Source organism: Rhipicephalus sanguineus, chromosome 2, assembly GCF_013339695.2.
Source record: "Rhipicephalus sanguineus isolate Rsan-2018 chromosome 2, BIME_Rsan_1.4, whole genome shotgun sequence".
NCBI lineage: Eukaryota > Metazoa > Arthropoda > Arachnida > Ixodida > Ixodidae > Rhipicephalus > Rhipicephalus sanguineus.
This window is the reverse complement of record NC_051177.1, coordinates 227,172,776-227,196,141: the sequence shown is the minus strand read 5'-3', so window position 1 is coordinate 227,196,141 and position 23,366 is coordinate 227,172,776. Positions and strand designations below refer to the sequence as shown.

General features: G+C 51.5%; 1 protein-coding gene across 1 annotated transcript; it reads left to right on the top strand.

Annotated features, from left to right (window-relative positions):
- Positions 1–7,182, top strand: LOC125757457 (uncharacterized). The gene is made up of 2 exons (XM_049413061.1): positions 1–1,147; positions 7,055–7,182. The coding sequence occupies exons 1-2, from the start codon at positions 1–3 to the stop codon at positions 7,180–7,182; spliced, it is 1,275 nt and encodes a 424-aa protein (XP_049269018.1).
- The last annotated feature ends 16,184 nt before the right edge of the window (positions 7,183–23,366 follow it).

Here is a 23,366-nt window from a genome sequence, read left to right as displayed (position 1 = left end):
ATGCCACAGGACATGCTCATGAAGGTCGTTGACGAAGCGATCGACAATCACGGAGCGGTTCGCTTTCAAAATGAGTGTGGCATGAGCGTCGAAGGATTTCTTGAGCTCCTGAGGACCTACCTGTTGCCTTCGATAGTGGAGTTCGAAGGGTCTCTATACCGGCAGAAGCAAGGAATCTGCATTGGTTGTTGCCTGGCGCCCGTGCTAAGCGACTTGCTAATGGCACATTTCGATCGGCAATTGCAGAAAAAACTTGGCGATTTCACTGTTGTACGCGTATTTCGATACGTGGACGACTATCTGGTGCTTTTCCAGGCGGAGGAAAATTCCATTGAAGCTCGCTCAAGGCAGCTTCTTCATCTATTTGAGGCAACCCTCGACGGCCTAACCCTGACTATGGAGCTGCCAACTCAGCAACGTTTGAGGTTCCTGGACTTAGAACTCACATTCGGAAGAGAACACGTCTGTTGGGCGTACTCTCCCCGCTCCAAGAAGGCCTTGCTCCCGTTTACCTCTGGCCACTCCAAGCTAGTCAAGCGGGGCATCGCGGTATCAGCATTGAGGAACGCATTGCAGCGATCTTGCCACCACAAGATCCAGGACAGCTTTGTTACCCAAACGGAGAGGTTGAATGCTGCCGGGTTTCCCTCTCACATGCTATGTGAATTGGCGACAATGCTTTTGCGCAAGAAACGCACCGATGCTGCAGAAAAAGACAAAGTACAGGAGACACGCCCAAAGACTGCGGTAATCCCTTATATTCACGGCGTCTCACATCGCATCAAAAAGAACGCGGGACGCGTAGGTGTTCGTGTTGTCTTCAGCGCCCAAAACAAGCTCGGAGCCATGTGCCGCCAAGTGAATTCTCGTGAACACAGGACGCCGACTTGCACCAAGAAACACGTCACGTCCTTCGTCGAATGCCAAAGGAACGTCGTGTACGAGATCCCCCTGACGTGCGGACTGGTGTACGTCGGTCAAACGGGGCGGTGCCTCAACGAACGTCTAAGGGAACATAAGGGCACGTTAAAGAGTGGTACGGGAAGCAACTTGGCACTTCATTGCATAAAACAGTGCGCGTCAGCCCACTGCGCACCTGAGCTGGAGAAGACGCGAGCACTTAAAAGATATGGAAGAAAACAAGAGCGTGAGTTATTTGAAGCATATGTCATCAACAAGTTGGGCAGCAGATGCATCAGCAAGCCGTCTCTTGACCTATTTTCATGTGAAATAGACTATCTCGATGATTAGTGCGGTAGGCCAGTTTATCTGGTTTTACTATGTGGCAGTGTTAGAGGTAACACGTGGTGCTTTTCATAGCTTTATATTTGCCATCGACGCAAAATAAAGTTCAGTTGCGCCTCTTTCCTGTCTTTCTTACCAATTCGTACGTGGCGCTACAGCCAAAAACCTGCAATACCTCTCACGTTTGCAGCGTTGCTTATTTGCTTCGCACATGCGCAGGGGACTTAACGAGCGCATTGCATGTGTGCTTCAGTTCGAACGAGAAGAAATGACGCCTGGTCACGACAAAATAATGATATTTCAGTTTTATTCAATGGTAACCCTACACAATGAGCAAGAAATGTCATAATATGTACAAAAAGTGCGTAGACTACGTGCACTATGTTGTGCCTTTTGTTTCGATAAATTAACCTTACGTGTAACATATCAAGACATGCGAATTATAGTGATTGTAGCGCGACAGATACCGATCTGCTCACCGATAACAGGAAATATAGTAGGCACCGCGTGTTCACGAAGGAAACCGGGCAAGAAATACTGATCCATGAAAATCCAGCAAGCACAATACTCCGAACCGTTGCCCCGGTGTCTTATCTAGAAGAGACGGCTCGCCAGGCATACGCGTGTTGCTTTGCATCGTTGGAACACCACATTGTTTCCGCGGGCGTGAAATGTTGGTCGCGTCGTGCCGTTGCCCGTTGAACACCGTAGCAAACACGTTCACCAACGATGAAACGCACCTCGCAACTTCGCGCACACCAAAATGAAATTCTCACCACATTAATTCACAGAACGCATGCAAGTGCGAAACACCAGAACACCTGAGGGGGCGTGTCGTCGCAGACGAACTTACGAGCGCGCCTTTCTATGCACTGCAAGGGCTGCCCTGAATGACAATGACGTGCGCCTCTCTTCAGGGGGCGCCAAGAAAAAGGTTCTTCGTAAGAATTGAACACTGTCGTACATTCTTGGCACATTGCACCTACATAATATTGTTCGGGAAATAAATGTAATTTGTAAAATATAAACATTGCTTTACGTTTGAATAAAACTTAGTTTTTCGCTATTAGTGTTTGTTCCCTCCAAACATAGTCGCGCTTCATTCGCAGCACCCATAATTCCCCTCCCTGGTGTCGTTGGCAATAGGTTCTGAACCGTTTTTCGCCCGAAGCTTCGCGACCTATTTGAATCGACCTTGTAACTGTTACGGCCTTTGATTTCCTCTTTATGCAAGTTAATCGACGGTTGGCTCACGCATGCGCTACCACTATTCTCGATATGCCATGCTTCAATCATCAGGCGCTTTTCTTCATTTCTATGCCGGTACAACACTGCGCATTCATCGAATTTTGGCGTGCACTTACATTCTCGACAATGTAAAGATAGATTAGAAGGTGAGCCTCCTGTTAGCGATCTTTTATGTTGAACAATCTCTAGTTAATGCATCGGCCCGTGTGTCCTACGTAGAAGCCGCCGCAGCTGAAAGGGACCTTTTAAACCGCACTTGTACGGCAATCAGTGAATTTGTTGGCGTATTTTACGGAACAAATATCGGTCCGCTTCTTGTCTTTTAGTCGCTCATCCTTACCTAGCTTATTGGCAGCCGTGAAAATAACATTAACGCCGTGTGTACGTCCTACTTTCTTTAGCCTGTGAGATACGCAATGAATACCTACGACACGTTTCTTCCTATCGCTTTCTGCAACCATGCTTGGACTTAACATAATGGACTTCTTTAAACGTGCAGCGACAGTGGTCACTGCATCACGAGGATATCCTACATCCAAAAGACGCGTAACCTGTGTGTTAAAGATATCGCTCATAAAGTCGTGTGAAGCCCTCACCAAGACGTGTGAGCACAAAATAAGAGGCGCAACGTCCAACGAGCCAGCCGGCCAGACGGGTCGCGGAGTCCAACCAGCCAGCATAGTGAGTGATGGTAAGTCACAATTGTAAGCTGATGCTTGTGACCTCCTGGCTCCGCTGAAACGTTCGCGGTCCACAAGTCGGCAAAACCGTCGACGGCGAGCACGAGGCAGCGATTCACAATGACGTTTTTCGTGAGTGCGTCATTAAAATCCGGCTCCGCTAAACCATAGCAAGAACCCGCACGACAACGTCAAGTTTACGCGCACAAACATTGCGGTTTGCGGGGCCAAACAGACGTCTTGCGACACTGTAAACATGATTGAGCTATCGCCACTACCTTCCATGAATGAAGTGGGCAAGGCGCTGCGAAGAAAAAATTCACCCCACCTCCCCGAAGGGAATCGTGAGGAAATGCGAATGCATTTCTTTGGGCGCGAGTGTGCGGCGAAGTAATTATATAATGAATGAGGAGACGGTGATTGGTAGGGTAACCATTTATTTAACACCTGTTTGTGTTATCGTTGCACTTGACGGCCACGATCACTGCCTTGTGATCGGTAAAGTGCACGGTCGGACGGTCTTTGAGAAGCATGCGGGCGTCACAGTTTCGGGTAAAGACTAGATCAATGCAAGTACCGTGAATGGTTGTGGGGCAGAGTTCGGATGCGGTAGAGGCACACTGCATAGAGTGCTTGGTGCGCATGTACTCGACAAGCCACTGTCCACTTGTCTTTCGCACGTCAACGTTAAAGTCACCAACCAAGACAACGGGGTCAGAGCTTTTGGAGCGCGCACAGACACTTTCCATGGCCGCATCGAGCTGCGCGGCAACGGCGTCTCGGGCGAGGTTGGGCGCGAAGTACACGGTCACCACAAAGACTCCGTCTCCGGTGTAGGCGAGCATGTACATGTCCTCGTACGGAGACGCGTCTCACACGGGCGAGGTGGCACCGGCGTGCGATATCATGTTGCCGTACACATTGGACACGAGATTGACGCCGCAGTACTCGCCGTTCTTGTCGCTTCTGGCAAAGCAGTACGGGTCGACGGCGTCGTCACCACCGACGCTAGGGCAGACTCGGCGATCGAGGACGAGAAGCGAGGACTGGGACGGCCGGCGCAGTTTGCGAGCGAGCGAACGGGAGAGTGGGGCGCCCACCGAGAGGAGAAGCGCCGAAGCACGCGCCTACCCTCGCCCACACTCTCCCACACACGCGGGAGCTCCGCCGAGCTCCCGCGATGCGAGCGCCGTCACGCGCCCGAGCGCGCTCCTCCTGTCCACTCAAGCCCGAACCACACGTACGCTGGCCGAGCGCGCGCTGTACGTTGGCTGTACGCGCTCCGGAGGCCGCGCATGCGCAGACGAAGCAAGCGCGGCAAAACGCGCGCGGTACGCGAGTGTTTGCGGCGACTGATATCGACCTTGAGACGGCGCGCGCTTGGAAGCGCTTGGAGCCCAACTGTGGCATGGCTGTTACCAGCAGCGGCTTGACCGACGGATGATGATACACATCATATGAAAAATTTTAGTTCTTATTTACTTTTGCATGCATCTAACAATAAAAAAGGTAACAGAAGGAGGTTTTGTAAGTATTCTGATGAACTATCAGTAATTTTGTACGAAACGATGTCTTGCACGTATGAGGAAGCGCGCGCTTCGCGTGCGCCTTCGCGCGTAGTGTGTGGGTGGAAACCGCCATCACTCGCCGGAGACGCCCGGGCTGCGCGCGCTGACGCGCGCCCCGTGCGCGTTTGGGAGCGTACGTGCGGTTCGGGCTTCACTCTCCGCTGATCCGCCCGCACCGCCTGCGGTTGCTAGGGGCGAGGAGGAGCGCGCGCGCTCGCAGCTGTTGCTATGGGAGAGGGGGCGGGAGCGGGGAGATCGCGGACGCCGCACGGCGCCTGACATAGCTCGACTAAGAAATGCAGCTTAGAATAACAGAGAGCTGAGCTAGTTGGTAAGTATTCATTCTAAAAAGACAGGGCGTGAAACAAGGACACAAGAAAGAAGTCAGTTGTGGTGTCCTGACTTCTTTCTTTTGTGAAACGGCGTTTGTGGTGTCCTGACTTCTTTCTTGTGTCCTTGTTTCACGCCCTGTCTTTTTAGTAAGAAATGCATTTGCATTTAAAATTGCGCCACTACGTGAATGCGGTGCCAGAGTGGCCCCGCATTCACGCAAGACGTCAATACCTAGAATAACGTCGTGAGAGACACGTGCAAGCAAGCACAGCTCATTCAGCTCTAAAATTTTCATTCCCTCTGGCACTTGAAACAGAACAAACACCAACAGGGCACAACGTTTCTCCCCCTACACCGCGGAAGGTAGCACTCCGATTCCAAGCAAACATTACTTTCGTCCCAAGGCAATTTTTTAAACAGAAAACTCATTATAGGAATCGCAGCACCGCTACCAACTAGGGCAAAAGTACTCACATTGTCTACAGAAACACACAATTTATTCTTAACCATTAAAACACAAGAGGGTCTTGAGGAAGATGATTCTGCGGCCTCGCCCCCATTGGTCGCACTAGTTAGTTTCCCAGCGGTGGTGATGACACCGAGTGACGACGCGGTGACGGCGATCGCCGTTTTCGCGTTGGTGGTGGGGTAACGCTGCGGTCGGAGAAAGGGGAGTCAGCGCGTGCGGCGTCTCGCCGTTGAAAGGAGCTCGAAAATGGTCGGGGCTCATCAGCAGACACACGGGGCGTGTACAGGTTGAATTGCGGCGCTCGCTGCTCGCGGTGGCAGAAGTACCGAGCGATGTGACCAGGCAGCCCACAGTTGTAGCAAGTACGAGTGTCACGGCTTGCCATCCTCGGCGAGAAAGACCTCTCTGATTGGTAAAAGCGGGCAGACGGCGGCTGGGGAGCGAATCTCCGTGATGCAGCTTGCCTACGTCCCTGGTTTTCGAGTGGCCGCTCGCTCCTTTGTTCAAACAGCTCGGTGTAAGTCACCCGAGGCTCACAGTAAACGCGACCGAAATGCTGGTGGTTCATGGGGGCGTTGGTCGAACGCACACTGATGGCATACATTAGTTAAAATACGGTTTCAACTGCGAAGAAACAATGGCGTTCTTTCTGTCTCTTCTTCTTTCCTCGCAGTTGCAACCTTGCGCCACGTATTTCAAGTAACGATGCACTAACTAGCCCAACATAATGCACTGTTAGGCATACATTAGCTGTGTCCACAACTTGTAGTGGGGCAAGTTTCTTTAACGACTCGTCTGATAACCGAGGAGATGTCGTCATGGGATGGGATGGTGACACTTGCATTTGTGGTCACACTACCAAGGTGCCCAAATTTCGGAAGATTTCTCCTCCTCTTCAGCGCTTCAAACGCACGACAGTGCTTTCTTAAGTCGGAGGGAGTGTTCAGGTCTTCTTTGTGATAAGAAAATTATATACGTCTTCCGCGATTCCTTTGAGGAGAGGGCCTACCTTATCTTCGTCAGACGTGGTCGCACTGATAATTCCATAAAGTTTCAATACAGCTTCGATGTAGGTGGCGCAAGTTTTGCCTGGTAAGTGAGCTCTGTGCAACAGCGTCTGCTGAGCCTGCTTAATTTTAGCTGCCGAGTCCCCAAAACACTTCCCATGTTTTCAGTGCGCTCTCATGGTTGTCGAACCAGAGAACCGCAGTCCCGTTCTCGAGCTTTTTAACAGTTCCCCAGTGGTTGCAACGACTATTTGGTAGTGTTTAAGCCAAACAGATTCATCCGGCTTCCCCGAAAAGGGCGTTGGCTCCCGTAGGCAGCTTGCCCTGTTGCTCATCACCGGCAAGGTTGTTATGGCCTTCTCCTGTGTCCTTCATGTCTGGTAGCTGCGGTGGCAAGCCAGCCAAGCTTCTGCTCCATCGCAAAATCAATAGAGCTGGGTCGTCTAGAGTCACCTACCCCGCACCTTCCTCGAAACTGTTACGACGGAATGGATTTGTTTGCAGATGAGATCAAAAGATATAGAAGCAGGATGAGCGTAACTGTGGGTCAAGAGCAGTCCGGTTTGCCCAACAACACAACCCCACAGTCCAATCGCCGGCTCCAGTACTCTTCCGCTTCTCCACCATTATGATTCCACCATCCATCATTATGGTGCCGGAATATGGTGGAATATGGCATATGCTGGGTGCTGGTATGATGATGCTGAAGAATAACGGAGCGTAAAACGGCTCTACAGTCTCAGGACCGTCGTGCCTATCTGCCACACATAAATAATTGTATCACAAAATCACAAAATACAGCGTTTCTGAAGGCTAGAGGCTGATATCTCTGATGAGAAATTCAACCTCCTCAAATTGTCTCAAAACTGTACAAAACGTTGTCAAATCGCAGAACATAGCGTTCCTGAACTCTACAACCTCAGAAATTTACACGCCTCATATCGTCTCCAAACGCTGGAAAACGTCGTGAAATCGCAGAATAGAGCGTTTCCGAAGGCTAGAAGCTTACATCTTTGATCTGAAATATAACCACCTCCAATCGTCTCCAAACACTATCAAACATCGTCAAATCGCCGAATAAAGCATTTCTGAAGGCTAGAAGCATATATCTCTCATGAAAAATTCAAAACCTCCAATCGTCCGCAAACCCTATGAAAAGCCGTGAAATCACAAAATACAGCGTTTCTGAAGGCTAGAAGCTGATATTTCTGAGGAGAAATTCAACCTCCTCTCAAAACAGTACCAAACGTCGTGAAATCGAGGAATATAGCGTTTCTGAACTCTCGAACCTCAGAAATTTAACCGCCTCATATCGTCTCCAAACGCTGCAAAACGTCGTGAAATCGCAGAATAGAGTGTTTCTGAAGGCTAGAAGCTTACATATGTGACCTGAAATTCAACCACCTCCAGTCGTCTGCAAACCGTGCGAAACGACGTGAAATCACAAAATAAAGCGTTTCTCAAGGCTACCAGCTCATATGTCTGATGAGAAATTCAACCGCCTACAATAACCTCTAAACACTGTAAAACGTCGTCAAATCGCAGAATAAAGCATTTCTGAAGGCTAGAAGCATATTGTCGCGACGTCAAGAGAGAGGTCGTAACGCCAAGACCTAGAGAAGAGCAGCAGGTCGGTCTTTCAGGGGCGAAGCTCCTTATGCCGTGGGTCTGTCCATCCTCCGTTTGTTTGTAGCGTTGTAGTAGCCACCTCTAGCTCGTGAGAAGCGCGCGTTCTGGTATGCAGTAGAAGAAGACGACGTTGATGAGTGAGACTCTCGTGCGTGTTTGCCTGTGTGGCATTCTTTCTTCTTTACTGTGCGCGTCCTGGTATGCAGTAGAAGAAGACGACGTTGACGAGTGACACTCTCGTGCGTGTTCGCCTGTGTGGCGCTCTTTCTTCTTTACTACGTCTTGTGTTTTTAACGACACCCGAATACAACATATCAGAGGTAACGCGCCATGAGGCTCCCTCTTGGCACGTTTTCTCTTTAGCTCGGAGTCGCCAGATGGAAGACAAGGCTGCGGAACAGAGGGCACGGAAGGCGGCGGCAGCGCGCGTTCGCAGACAGAATCCTGAGGTGAGAGCCCGCGAGGCCGAAGCTGCGCGTAGGCGCCGCGAAGCAGATTCCGCCGTTCGAGCCCACGAAGCCGAAGCTGCTCGACAAGCTGCACGGCTGCGGCGAGAAGACCCCGCCGTTCGAGCCCGCGAGGCCGAAGCTGCACGGCTGCGGCGCGAATCGGATCTTCAAAATGTGAAGGACCGTGAAGCGGCGAGAAAGCGCGCGTACCGGCAGGCAGAGCCCGAGGCTGTGCGAGCACGTGAAGTGGCTGCAAAACGCATCAGGCGGGCTCTGCCCGAAGGCGCCGACGCGCGCTTCCAGCGGGACTTCCTTGGTAACAGTTTCGGCCATAGTTGCGGTGTGCGCAACAGATTGTGGTTCTCAAACAATCTAGTCACAATATCTTCCATCAACAAGGACCACGCTCGCGCCAATGCCATCGCCGTGCTGCAGCGCGAGTTCGCTTCGCCCCACTCATCATCATTCGCCACGTGTATATGCTGTGATTTTTAATGCCGCGCGCCAGCGAGTTCTTCTTCTTTCTGGTACCTGTATAACGCGTATGAGTCTTTGCGCTTTCGTCTTCGTCTTTCTCGCAGCGCGCACGTGGCATTTGCCTCCCTCCGAAAGAGGCATCGTCCCGATGCGCAGCCTAGGCGCACTACTTAGAAAAGCGCGCACATATGTACTGGAACCCACCCAGAGTTAGCTGGACAGGTACGGTTTCATCCGCACGACATGCACGACCTCGGGTGAATGCTTCCGGCTGCTGGAACTGCGTTGCGCCAGGATGCCGCAACGCCAGGCTTGCCGCAACTCCTGGCGTACCATTTCAGCGACAGAAGCAACTGGCGGCTCGGTAGAAGGAACGCCGAGGGCCCGAAGTTCCTCACGCAGTATTTCCCTGATCATTTGCCGCAGGGAACTTTCGCCAACGGCAGCGTTCTGAGCCGCAGCACTTATTGGCGTGTGGTTGGGTCAATGTGGCCAATGGCGGTCAATGTGGCGGCATCGTTGCTGCAGTGCCCGCTCAATAACAGTCGCCTTCTTTATAAATTCGTCGACTGTTGTCGGCGAATTTCGTACGAGGCCCGCGAACAGCGGTTCCTTGACGACCCGCATCAGATGACGCACCTTCTTTGACAGACGAGTCCTGTCCTCTGCGAACATGGAAACGGTTTCGTTGGGTTTTTGCACGCGGGCTTCAATCAGTTGCTGTGCGTGATCCCGCCGTTCCGAGCTCTGGAATGCTTCGAGGAGCTTGTGGCGGAAATTAGCCCAAGTTTGGAAAGTAGGCTCCCGGTTCTCGTACCATGTGCGAGCGCTATTTTCCAGCGCGATATAAGCACGGCCAAGCGTTTGTAGTTCGCTCGAGCGATTCACCAGACCGACCCGTTCGAACTGTTCGAGCCAGTCCTCGACATCCTCATACGCTTCCCCACGGAAGATTTCAGGCATGTGAGGATGCTCAAGAAACACCTAGGAAGGAAGGAGATCCGCTGATGTTGTAGGAGCTGTCATGCTGGGAAGAGGAGGGACAGTAGAGAACTCCGGACCTAGGCCTAGTAGACGCCGGCTGAATCGGTGTACTGGAGTTGTGACGAGGGGCTCAGTCTCCGGACTGGGGGTACATGTCCGAATAAGGCTTTTCTGCATCAGCAGGCTGCAGCACCTCCACCAGTGTCGCGACGTCAAGAGAGAGGTGCTAACGCCAAGATCTAGAGAAGTGCAGCAGGTCGGTCTTTTTAATGCCGCGCGCCAGCGAGTTTTCCTTTCTTCTTCGTGGCTCCTGTATAACGCGTATGAGCCTTTGCGCTTTCGTCTTCGTCTTTCTCGCAGCGCGCACGTGGCAATATATTCCAAACTCTACAAACACTATAAAACATCGTCGAATCGCAGAATAAACCATTTCTGAAGGATAGAAGCTTATATCTCTCATCAATAATTCAACCACCTCCAATCGTCTCCAAACACTATAAAACGTCGCCAAATCGCCGAATAAAGCATTTCTGAAGGCTCGAAGCATATATATCTCATCAAAAATTCAACCACCTCCAATCGTCTCCAAAAACTATCGTCAAATTGCAGAGTAAAGTATGAAGCAAAGAAACATAGAGTGTAGAAGCTAGAAGCATTTCTAGAGGCCAGACGCATTTATCTCTCATCAAAAATTCAACCACCTCCAATCGTCTCCAAGCCCTATGAAACGTCGTGAAATCACAAAGAGCAGCTTTTCGGAAGGCTAGAAGCTTACATCTCTGATCTGAAATTCCACCACCTCCAATCGTCTCCAAGCACTCTAAAACATCGTCAAATTGCCGAATAAAACGTTTCTGAAGGCAAGAAGCTGATATCTCTGATGAGAAATTCAACCTCCTTTTAAAACAGTACAAAACGTCGCGAAACGCGGAATATAGCGCTTCTGAACTCTAGAACCTCAGAAATTTAACCGCCTCATACGTCGCCAAACGCTGCAAAACGTCGTGAAATCGCAGAATAGAGCGTTTCTGAAGGCTAGAGGCTGATATCTCCTATGAAAAATTCAACCTCCTCCAATTGTCTCAAAACAGTACAAGACGTCGTCAAATCGCAGAATAGGGCGTTTCTGAAGGCTAGTTAAGCTTACATCTTTTATATGAAATTCAAGCACCTCCATTCGTCTTCAACCCCTATTAAACGACGTGAAATCACAAAATACAGCGTTTCTGAAGGTTAGAAGTTGATATTATAAGGAAGGAACGAACACAATGACAGGGGACTCAACGATCATCACGAGCAGAGGCACCACGAGATCTGCGTTCGAACACCACCATCTTCTTCGCCCTGTGTTCTACCGCTTGTTTCTTAGGCTTATCCAATAAACCTCATTAAAATATCATCAAAACTTTCACCTCCAATCGTCTTATATGTCTGATATGTCTGATATGTCTGATATGTCTGATATGTCTTATATGTCTTATATGTCTGATCCGACGTACAACCTCCTCCAACTGTCTCAAAACAGTACAAAACGTCGTGAAATCGCAGAATATAGCGTTACTCAAGGCTACAAGCTCATATCTCTGATGAGAAATTTAACCACCTCCAATAGTCTCCAAACACTATAAAACGTCGTGAAATCACAAAATACAGCGTTTCTGAAGGCTAGAAGCTTATATCTCTGATCAGAAATTCATCCTCCTCCAAATGTCTCAAAACAGTAGAAAAACGTCGTGAAATCGCAGAATATTGCCACGCGTCTTATTTTTCATCAGTTGAAGCTTCACCCACAAAGACTGTGGGCTGTAGAAAATTGTGCGGCACGGACCGAAAGACGAGAAAGAAGAGTAGTGGGACTGAGGCTGGCAGTGTTTGGACTGTTCTTACCTACGCCATGTTGGAACGCGCTGCGCGGGCCGCGCCGCGATTTGTAAGAAGCTTCGCGATTATTTTAGAACGTTCCCTTAAGATTGCGCGCCGCACGCGAATGTTCCAGCTTTGTCGAGAAATATACCGTCACCAGCGATATCACTGGAAAGTTTGATAGCGCCTGTATGAAAGCCGACGCGCTTGACCGCTTGTCAATGATCGACGGTCGACGCTCTGTTCGCCGCTATCAGTGTATTGCTGTAGTTTTACTTTCAGTTTCTCGTCCACAAGTTCGGCCAAATAAAGAGTTTCATCTCGGACGTGCTGACTGCCGCCTTCGTCAACGTCACAACCACGTGACGTGTGGTGGAGGTGCTGCTTCTTTCATGTACCGGACACCCCCGTCAAACCGTGAACCCAGCCCACGTCGCGAAGAAGACACCGACACCATCAGCGACAGTAGAGCCAGCCGCAGACTGAAAGGACTTCGCCCTCAATTTCGGCTCCTACCGGACAAGCCAAAAGGCGCCGCGACGAAGACAACAGCGACGATGACAGCCACAGTGCCGCCTGCACCGATTTTCCTCCGGCAACCCAGGGAGCCGCCAACGTTCCGCGGTTCATCATTCGCGGACCCGGAAACCTGGATTGAAACGTTCGACTGTGTCGCCGCCTTTAACAATTGGAGCACCGAAGACAAGGTGCGCCACGTTTACTTCTACCTGGAAGACGCGGCAAGAACCTAGTTTGAGAATCGGGAGACCTCACTTCAAACCTGGGACCTATTCCGCAGCGCACTCCTGCACACGTTCGCAAGCGTTGTCCGCAAGGAAAGGGCCGCTTCGTTGCTGGAGACTCGGGTGCAGCTACCAAATGAAAACGTCACCATCTTCACCGAAGGGATGACTCAACTTTTCCGCCAACTCGACGCTGCGATGCCCGAAGACGAAAAGTTCGCCTGCTTATGCTGGGCGTAAAACAAGAACTGCTCGCGGCACTTGTCCGCCACCCGCCCACGACGGTCGCCAAACTCCTCGTCGAGGCTTCGACAATCGAGAAAACGCTTGAGGTGCGAACGCGGCAATACAACCGCAGCTTCTCGGCCACAAGCTACGCCGACGTTCAAGCACTAGGATCCGCCTACCTGCGTGACACGATCCGAGCAATCGTGCAAGAGGAGCTGCGAAAAATTCTACTTTCACCGCAACCTCAAGTAGATTTCATCGCCGACGTCGTGCGCCAGGAGATCCAGCAGTCACTGTGCGCGCCTCAGCTAGCAGAGCCGCAGCCGCAAGCTATCAGCTATGCTGCTGCAGCCCGCCGTCATGCTCCTCCTCCACGCCTACGCCAAGACGCCACACCGCCGCAGTACCGTCGCCAGACGCCGCCGCCGCCACAGACGCCCTACCGTCCGCCTGTCCACCAGCGCTACGCGTCAAGGAAGACCGACGTTTGGCGCGCCCCTGACAACCGCCCGCTCTACTACCACTGCGGGGAGGCCGGCCACACGTACCGCCGCTGCAGTACCGACAGATGGGGCCACGCGAATTCGCCGTCAACGCGCCGCGCCCGCAGCCAGGCGAACGGCCTCGTGACATCGACGACTACCTCACCGGAACACAGTGGCAAGAACGACGACCTTCCCGCTCGTCGTCGCCCGGCCGCTACATGTCACCGCACCATCGGCAGTACACTGGCCCAAACCGGGGCCGGTCGTCTAGCCCGTATCCGGGAAACTAAGGGCAGCAACCGATGGAGGTGCGGTCGCTGTACTACGAAATGCCGAAGATCCTCCGCGGCCGCCGAAGACGACAAGGCGACGAGACCTGCAGAACATGACGCGTAGCAGACGAAGCCCTGCCGACGAAACCTCGCGAACCGAAGAAGACCCGACGATGCAGCATGGAAGCAGCGGAACAAACCGACGCAGCCGTGACCCAACGCGCGACCCAACCGCAACGCAAGACGGCGGACCAGCGACCTCGACGTACTATTCGACGGACACAACGTTACTGCTCTCGTCGACACTGCGGGCGACTATTCTGTCGCCATTGGGTCATTCGCCGCGAAGTTGAAGAAAGTGAGCCTGCTTGGGAAGGAGCTGAAATCCGGACCGCTGGAGGTCATTTGATAACGCCGACTGGAGTCTGCACAGCAAGAGTCCCCAACAATGACCGAACTTAGCCTGCGAGCTTTCTTATCCTGCAGCACTGTTCCAGGGACGTGATACTTGGGATGGACTTCCTAAATGAACACGGGGCGGTAATAGACCTGAGATCTGAGTCCATAACGCTATCCTCAGAAGAAGCTGTGCCACCCCCCACGACGCCAAGAAACCATGCCTTAAGTGTGCTCGACGAGCAGGTCACCATACTACCTATCTCCAACGTCATTATTTCCGTCTGCACCGAAAGAGCCACCGACTTGGAAGGCGTCATCAAGGGTAACCAGCACCTGTTGGTCAATTAAGATGTTTGCGTCGCAAGAGGAATAGCCGAGCTTCGTGGGGGAAAAACAAAGGTGATGCTCACGAATTTCGGCTACGAATGCAAGCACGTGAACAAGGGTATGACAGTCGCCTTCAGTGAAGAAATTGTGAAAGCCAGCAACGCCTTCACCCTCACAGATTTAACTGCAGCTTCCGCGAAAACGCCAGGGCCGGAACCTGCTTTTGACGTCAGCACAAGTCTTCCCCAGCGCAAGCAAGAACAGATCAAATCCCTGCTCCAACGATACAAGGACTGCTTCTCGTCGTCAGTGCGAATTCGAGAAAGTGCGGTGGTGAAACACCGAATTATAACGGACGAAAATGCGAGGCCCCTCCGTCAGAGCCCCTACAGAGTTTCGACTCGAGAGCGCGACGCGATAAAGAGACAAGTGGACGAGATGCTACGCGACAACATCATTCTGCCGTCCAAGAGTCCGTGGGCGTCACCCGTGGTGTTAGTGAAGAAGAAGGACGGGACACTACGCTTCTGCGTTGATTATGGGCGCCTGAACAAAATCATGAAGAAGGACGTGTACCCCCACCCACGGATAGACGATACTCTAGATCGACTTCACAACGCGACGTACTTTTCGTCGATGGACCTGAAGACCGGCTATTGGCAGATCGAAGTAGACGAAAGAGACCGAGAAAAGACCGCTTTTATAACACCCGACGGCCTCTTAAAGTTCAAGGTCATGCCTTTCGGTCTTTGCTCGGGACCTGCGCCGTTCCAGCGCGTCATGGACACCATGCTGGCCGGATTCAAGTGGCAGACATGCCTTGTGTAATTGGACGACGTCGTCGTGTTTTCCTCGACCTTCGACGAGCATCTCCGGCGGCTCGAGGCAGTACTTCAAGCAATCAAGATTTCTGGACTGACCCTGAAGCCAGAAAAGTGCCAATTCGCGTACGACGAGATCTTGTTTCTGGGTCATGTAATCAGCAAGTCTGGAGTGCGCCCACACCCGCGGAAAACAGCTTCCATCGCCGCTTCGCGCCCCCCACCGACAAGAAGGCCGTGCGCCGATTTCTCCGCTTATGAGCCTATTACAGACGCTTCGTCAAAAACATTTCACGGATCGCCGAACCACTGACGCTTCTCACGAAGACTGACGTGGAATTCAGGTTGGAAACGGCGCAAATGCAAGCAGACAGACAGACAGACAGACAGAGGAACTTTATTGTGTCCTGGGACGAGGGTTCCTAAAAACCCGCGGAGGGCATCGCCCGCGAAGGGGTAGGGAGCCAAAGGCTCCCGATCGCTTCACAGGCTCCCTGGACCGCCCGGAGTTCAATCAATCAATCAATCAATCGTTTTATTTTCCACTTCAGGAAGTAGAGGGCATGGGAAGAAAAAGCTCTTGTGAGCTTGACTAGGCTTCCCAGCCGATTACAGTTTAGCATACAGTGACGGTATACAAAAAACTGGCGTACATAAGCATAAACACGCAGAGAGCATACATTATTCATGCACATATAAACAAAAAAAGAACGCAACAGGTGCACGCAATAAAAACATACATCAAAGATAAGTTCAAAGCTGACATTTTAGGTATCAGCTCACGAAAAAAGCATGAAGCCCGGGCCTGCAACAAGAAATATCAAAATCATTTTGCGATAAAAGATTTAACACATAAGGCAAAGTTACTCTTAGCATCTGGGCCCCGTAATTTGTGCGTGGTGTTCTTGTTTCGTACTTTCTCATGAGCCGTAAGGGATACGAAGAAGAGTATTCAGCTAACTCTGCCAAATCTGCAAGCATTGGAATATTGTTCATTATTTCATATTTATATCTAAGAACAAGTTATACGTATTAAAAACCGTTGGGATATCGGCAGCTCGGAAGAGCTGTGCAGAAGGGTGATCTCTGGCCAAGTTATAAATGATGCGTAAAGCTTTCTTTTGTAGGACATAGAGCTTCCTTAAGGTTGTGTGCGTGCCAGTGCCCCATACAAGTTGGCAATAATTCACTTGAGACATAAACAACGATTTGAAAAGCAACAATTTGATTCGCAAGATCAGGACTTGCGATGCATTTTAAGAATTCTGTCTTGTTGATGTGATGCTTTCTTGTGCAAACGCGCAAGCGGGGGCACCGCCACATTAAATGAGAAAAAGTTGCCAGCTGATCGCACGCTGAGCACTTTGTCGAAATGTCTGTATACACGGCCATAGTGGCCGGCGACGGGAACGATCTAGTCTGGAGGAGTCGGGGGGCGATCTCCTGCTTCCGAGTTAGCTCTCTCTTCGGATCTGGAAAGGATTTCCTGCCTAGCCTATAGTGTGAAGTGACCTCGTGAAAGGTGGTGAACGGGTCTCCGTCGGCGCCATCGCCACCCCCTCCCTCGCAGCCTGCGGGGGGCTCGTTTGCCCGGGGCGGAGAATGAGTCCTCGCGCCCGCGCGTGAGCCACTTCGTTGGGGTTGGCGATGCCGTCGACGGAGGCGCCCATGTGGGCGGGAAACCACGTCAACTCATGAGGGAATCTTGTAGATTTAGTTAAAATGCTGTGAGCAGCCAAGGAGATTTGATTGGCGTCAAACGACCTGACGGCCGTCATGGAATCGGAAAAGATGGGGCATGGATCTTTAGTTCTTAGTGCCAGAGAGATGGCGACCTGTTCGGCCACTCCGATGGACCTGCTCCTTACCGAGGCGGCACTCACAGTGCGGCCGCTCATGTCTACCACGGCGGCCACGAAGCTATTCGATCCCGAGCGAGATGCATCGACGAAGAGCGCGTTTCCTATTCTGCTGTTTAAATGAGAGAGGAAGGCTTTAGCCCGCGCTCTCCTTCTACCGTGATTATGTACCGTATGCATATTTCGGGGAAGTGGGTCAAGCAATTCAAGAACTTAAACGACGCCTGCAGACGCCATCTATACTTGGTCATTTCGACGATTGTGCCGATACGGAAATACACACCGACGCAAGCAGCGTAGGACTCGGTGCCGCCCTTGTGCAAAAGACTGACGGGCTTGAAAGGGTTATCAGTTATGCTAGCCGGTCACTATCCAAGGCGGAAGCCAACTATTCCACAGCAGAAAAGGAATGCCTTGCCATCTCTGGGTTACGTCAAAGTTTCGCCCCTACCTCTATGGCAGGCCCTTTAAAGTTGTCAGTGACCATCACGCCTTATGTTGGCTAGCTAACTTGAAGGACCCTTCAGGTCGTCTCGCACGATGGAGTCTGAGGCTTCAAGAATTCGACATTACCGTCGTGTACAAGTCCGGGCGAAAACACTCTGACGCCGACTGCCTATCTCGTACCCCCGTCGACGCGCCGCCGCAAGACGACGACGACTGCTTCCACGGAACTATAAGTACCGACGACTTCTCCGAAGGGCAAGGAGCCGACGCGGGACGGGAGGGGGTGGGGGGAGGCCTTATGGAGTACCTCGAGTGCAAGTCCGCCGTTGTTCCAAAGATATTCAAGCGACGACTGCCGTCGTTTTTGTTACGGAACGGCCTTCTCCTGAAGAATAACTTCTCACCACTTCGAACCGACTACCTTCTTGTCGTGCCCTCATCATTGCGACCAGAAGTCCTCCAGGCCCTACACGACGACCTGACGACTGGACACCTCGGTGTTTCCCGCACGCTCGCCAGAATACAGGAAAAATACTACTGGCCACGCCTTGCTGCCGACGTCACCCACTACATTAAGACTTGCCCAGATTGCCAGCGACGGAAGACACCACCTATTCGGCTAGCGGGACTTCTGCAGCCAATCGAACCACATCACCGGCCGTTCCAGCAAATCGGGATGGACCGACTGGGGCCGTCACCGACGTCGACTTCCGGCAACAAGTGGATCGTCTTTAGCAACTGACTACCTCACCCGCTACGCCGAGACAAAGGCCTTTCCCAAAGGCAGTGCCGCCGAGGTAGCCAAGTTTTTCGTGCAGAACATCGTCTTGCGTCATGGCGTCCCAGAGTTCCTCATCATAGACAGAGGTACCGCCTTTACTGCGGACCTAACTCAGACGATCTTCAAATACAGCGAGACAAGCCACCACCGCACCACCGCCTACCACCCGCAGACCAATGGCCTCACCGAGCGTCTAAATAAGACCATCGCCTACATGCTGGCCATGTACGTCGACGTTGAGCACAAGACATGGCACGCCGTCCTTCCGTACGTGACCTTCGCTTACAACACGGCAGTCGAAGAAACGACGCAGATAACGCCATACAAGTCGGCCTACGGAAGGAGCCCGGCGACGACGCTCGACGCCATGCTCCCCAACGTCACCGAAGAAGAAACACTCGACACCGCCGCTTACTTACAACGTGCCGAATAAGCTCGACAGCTCGCCCGCCTGCGCATCAAGACCCCGCAGCACACCGACAGCCGTCGCTACAATCTTCGACGACGCTTGGTGGAGTACCAGCCCGGCGACCGTGTCTGGGTATGGACGCCAATACGACGACGCGGACTGAGCGAGAAGCTTCTCCGACGATACTTCGAACCATACAGGGTACATCGACCTCTCGGCGCACTCGACTACGAGGTTGTCCCCGACGGCATCGCGAACTCTCAGAGGCACCGAGCTCGACCCTAGGTCGTGCATGCGGTGTGCCTTAAACCGTGCTATGCTCGTTAACGCACCTAAGGACTCTAATGTTTGCTTGCTTTATTAGTTTTCCTTAGTATCGCATGTATTCATGTTCTGTCTTTAAGCATCGGGACGATGCTTTTTCAGAGGGGGGAATTGCCGCACGTCTTATTTTTGATGAGTTGAAGCTTCACCCACAAAGACAGGCCGCGCCGCAAGCCGTGCCCCGAAGCGCAAGAAGCTTCGCGGATGTTTTAGAACGTTCCCTTAAAATTGCGCCCCACACACGAATGTTCCAGCTTTGTCGAGAGATAACGCCGCCACCAGCGATATCGCTGGAAAGTTCGAAAGCGCCTGTTTAAAGGCCGACGCGCTTGACCGCTTGTCAGCTGATCGACGGTCGACACTCTGTTCGCCGCTATCAGTGTATTGCTGTAGTTCGACTTTCAGTTTCCCGGCCACAAGTTCGGCCAAATAGTTTCGTCACGGACGTGCTCACTGCTGCCTTCGTCAAGGTCACGACCACGTGACAATATAGCGTTTCTGAAGCCTACAAGCTGGTATCTCTGATGAGAAATTCCACCATCTCCAAACGTCTACACTCTAAAATTACCCAAACGAGGAGTAACGGAAGCCAATAGGCGCACGCGATGGACGGTTAGACCGTCGCAGGAGCAAGCGGTGAGGGATGCGTGCCGTGTGCAAAGCAGTCAGTCTGCAAAGGGATGAACGGCGCGGGAGATGCAGGCCGTGTGCATGGATACGTTCCGTGTGCAAACCGTTTTCAAGGGAACTAATCGTCCTCCTCGCTCAGGTCAGTCTTCCAACTTGTGTTCGAGCTGGCGTGTTGCCGCTTGTGTCGCGCTCGGAGTTCGCCGATCTAGGAACTACGGCTCGCTTCCTTTGATACACACGTATGCGTGGATGAGTGTGTCGTGCTGCTTTTACGTTTCGCCACACCCACGATGTCTGGAGCTGCTCTCGACACGTCGCGACGCCGCGCTGTATATCTCCGGCGTAGTCACGGCACTGTGTCGCCACCGGCTAGGAATGGCGGCCGAGAAGACAGTAGGTCTATCGGATCCATGACTTCAATCTGACTCGGGGCACAAATCGGCGCTGGATTCTTTCACAAGTAAGTGATCGCTCTTTATTCTGCCGTACCTATCGCGTGCGCGAAACTGATCGCGATTATCGGTAACGGACTCGATCGTGTTGTATATCTCGCGCACGAAATGTACCGCGAGGGCCGGCTTGGGCGTGAGCTCGCCTGTGTTTTGTGACCACCTGGATATTGGCCGCCGTTGTCGTCGCCTGCCCGGATGTTCGCTCACCGATGATTCGCCGTGGTGATGAGCTGCGAGCTCGCGATATTATCGATATTAGGCAGAGGCCTCGCCGCTGTTTTGCGACTCGTCCAAAACACTGTGCGGTAGCAACGAGCTCGATTGTATGCCGCGCGCTTGAAATGCATCGGCATGCACTCTAAGAAAAAAAAGAGTCAAAAGAGGGTCATGGAACCGTGACTCTCTTCGGGCGGCCATGTGACCCCTTTTGGAAGGTACAGGCAGAGAAAAAGAGTTAGCATTTTGGAAGGAGTCACTGGACGCTCCTGAAACGCGTTTCGATTGGCTTCCGTCATGAAAGAGCCGCCGTATACGCCATACATATCACGCGCTTGCCCTTTGGCGCCGTTGTGGCGCGTTGCTCGCCGACGGAGGCGGGGTTGGCGCCGGAGTGGCGCGCCGCTTCTGGCTTCTCTCTCAGTCGTCTCAGTGGTCTCAGTCAGTCTGTCTCCTCGTCTATTGGAATGCGTTGCGTGGTTGCGTTGATAGCGCCTGATAGCGCGGGTTGCGTGTCTTGAAGTTTCATCAGTTTCATGTTCATGCGCGTCTACGGTGGTGTTGACGCCGGTTCCGTGCACGAAGTGACGCTTGGAGGGCGGAATATTCATGGAGCTGCGGATACGGACAACGGGCGCCAGTTAACGGTGAGTGTACTGCTTTCGTAGGCACTAATTATACAGCTTTAGCTGGGCGTCTGCAGCAGCTCTGCGGAAGTTATCTGCCAGCCATTTCCAACAGCAGCCTGTGTCCGCGGGGCTGTTGCGGATGTCCAACTAAATCTGTCAGTTAACGAGTTGCCACCGTTATGCGCGTTGCTCTACAAGCTCCCATAAAGTGAGCGATGCAAACAATTATCAAGGGTCATTTCTTGCTGATCGCACGTTGTGTCTGCACTACTGAAGGTGCAAGATGTCGTTTTGAGATGCACTTTAGTCTACTTCATACTAACATTTCCATCGACCTTGCGTTTGCTGCGTGCTTCCGCGCGTGGGAACGTGAAAAAAAAAAAAAAGAAAGCCTGTGTACAGAACGCTCACACGCACTGTATATAATGGTTTTTGTTGGCTTAAAGACGGTAGTTTGAGGTGCAGATATAGTACGGTGGCTTCCAGAACGTACGCGGTAGTTATTCAAGTTGGACACGCCTCGCCGGTAAGGCGAAAAAGCTAGAGACTTTCGACGGCACCCGTTGTTGCGGCCGCCGCCGTGCACTTTTTTCCTTCGTTACTGTTTGCTGTTTTCATGGTTTGCCAACATCTGCGATGACGCTATAACAGAATCAAGTGAGTGTACGTGATTGTGGGAGTTATGTGTGCTAATTCTAGCATATGACATGTCTGATCTCGACTTAGACGGCGTCCGCACGCGCTGGGTGTCGTTCGGGCCCTCGTACTCGCATGTGTTTATCTGAGTATGGGTTACGTTTGTAAAACATGCGGTCAGTAACCGCTCACGGCGTGCCCCTGACTGCCGGAGGATGTGCTTGGGTGTCGGGGTAAGCCGGCGCAAAACCGTGTTTATTCTGAAACCAAATTTTGAAGCGATTTCTCAGAAAAGAAGTGCTTTCATTCGTGTGTAGCCAGTGCGTATTGCGACACGAGGTTCCCGCTGCCTTTTACGTGAAAATTTGTTTTCGTTGCGAAATTTGAACTAAACACTCGTGGCAGATGTGTGTACAATAACGGTGTGTTGAACAAAGGGTGGTTTTAAATACAAATAATGTGTCTGTTTTGGTTATTCCCAGAATCCCGGATCACTTCTCCCGCCTCTTCACTCCAGTTGACAGCCACACTCGGGGAAACGAAGGTGCCGCTCTGGTCTGGCGCCTCACCGCTCGTGATGGGAAAATCAACAGCGGCGTTCGCCCTGTCAACGAGGCAGTCGGTCCTACATTTCTTGTGGTTCGACAAGACGACGTAGGAAAAGAGGTGAGTGGCACCCACGCAAAGGAGCCTAAACCAATTTCGTTTGCTGTTTATAAGAGGCTCACATCATCTTGTGCTGCAAGTTTTTCGCCAAGTGACGTGTTATAAAAGGTACTATTTGCAAGTTGTGTTTTACACGATAACGGCAAAAAACTTGGTTCCTTACCATACGTGTTTGCATTTGTTGTTTTGTTGAGAGCCTTCATTGTGTCTATGTGAACCACTTATTTTGTAGGTTTCGCAAACCTTTACTGCAATTTCATTTTCTCATCATAATATCACGTTCTGCTTTTCAGATACCGTTTTTCATGGTGCTCACGCTGAACAGGAGCGACAACCTAGCAAGCCACAAGTCTGATGCCTCAAGCCGTCACCACTTTTTCATTTATTCTTAATCATAAGGAATAAAGATTGAAACATGATGCCTATTTCTGCAGTTTATTTTGCACTATATGGCACTATGCACACCAGTCACACATTTTAGTTGGCTATACTCATAGAAGCATGTAAATGAGGAATACCCAAACTTCTTAATTGGAAATCAAAGCCATCTTTACGCGCTTTCTATATAACTTTGCTGGAAAATATGTGTTGTTTTGACGAGTTTTATTAAAATAATGCTAAAACTGAACTATTCTTTTTTTTTTTTTTTTGCAGTCGCTGGGCACAACGGCAAGTATTATTGGACTTGCTTAAAATGAATACTTCACTATTTCCAACAGTAGCCGCGCAAAAGTAGAGCAAGGGTCCAATGAGTAGCTTAAAATACTTGTGGAGTCGCTTGACGCTTCGGTGTGGCTCACTTGACCCCCGTAGAAGTGTTACCGGCAAGAGTCGTCTGACTCCCTATAAGTGGTAACGTGATCCTTCGGATGAGAGTCTTTCCGCTTTTCCTAGAGGGTCAGGGGACTCTCCTAGAGCGAGCCGACCTTGACCCACCAAGAGAGTCACCGTGACTATTTAAAGAGAGTCCTATACGTGGCAAGTCAGAACTCCCCGAAAAGAGTCACGCATACTCTTTTTTTTCTTAGAGTGTGGTTTGGCGGGTGCTTCAGCTAGCCGACTTTAGCTGCGCCTCGGAACTCTGCGGAAA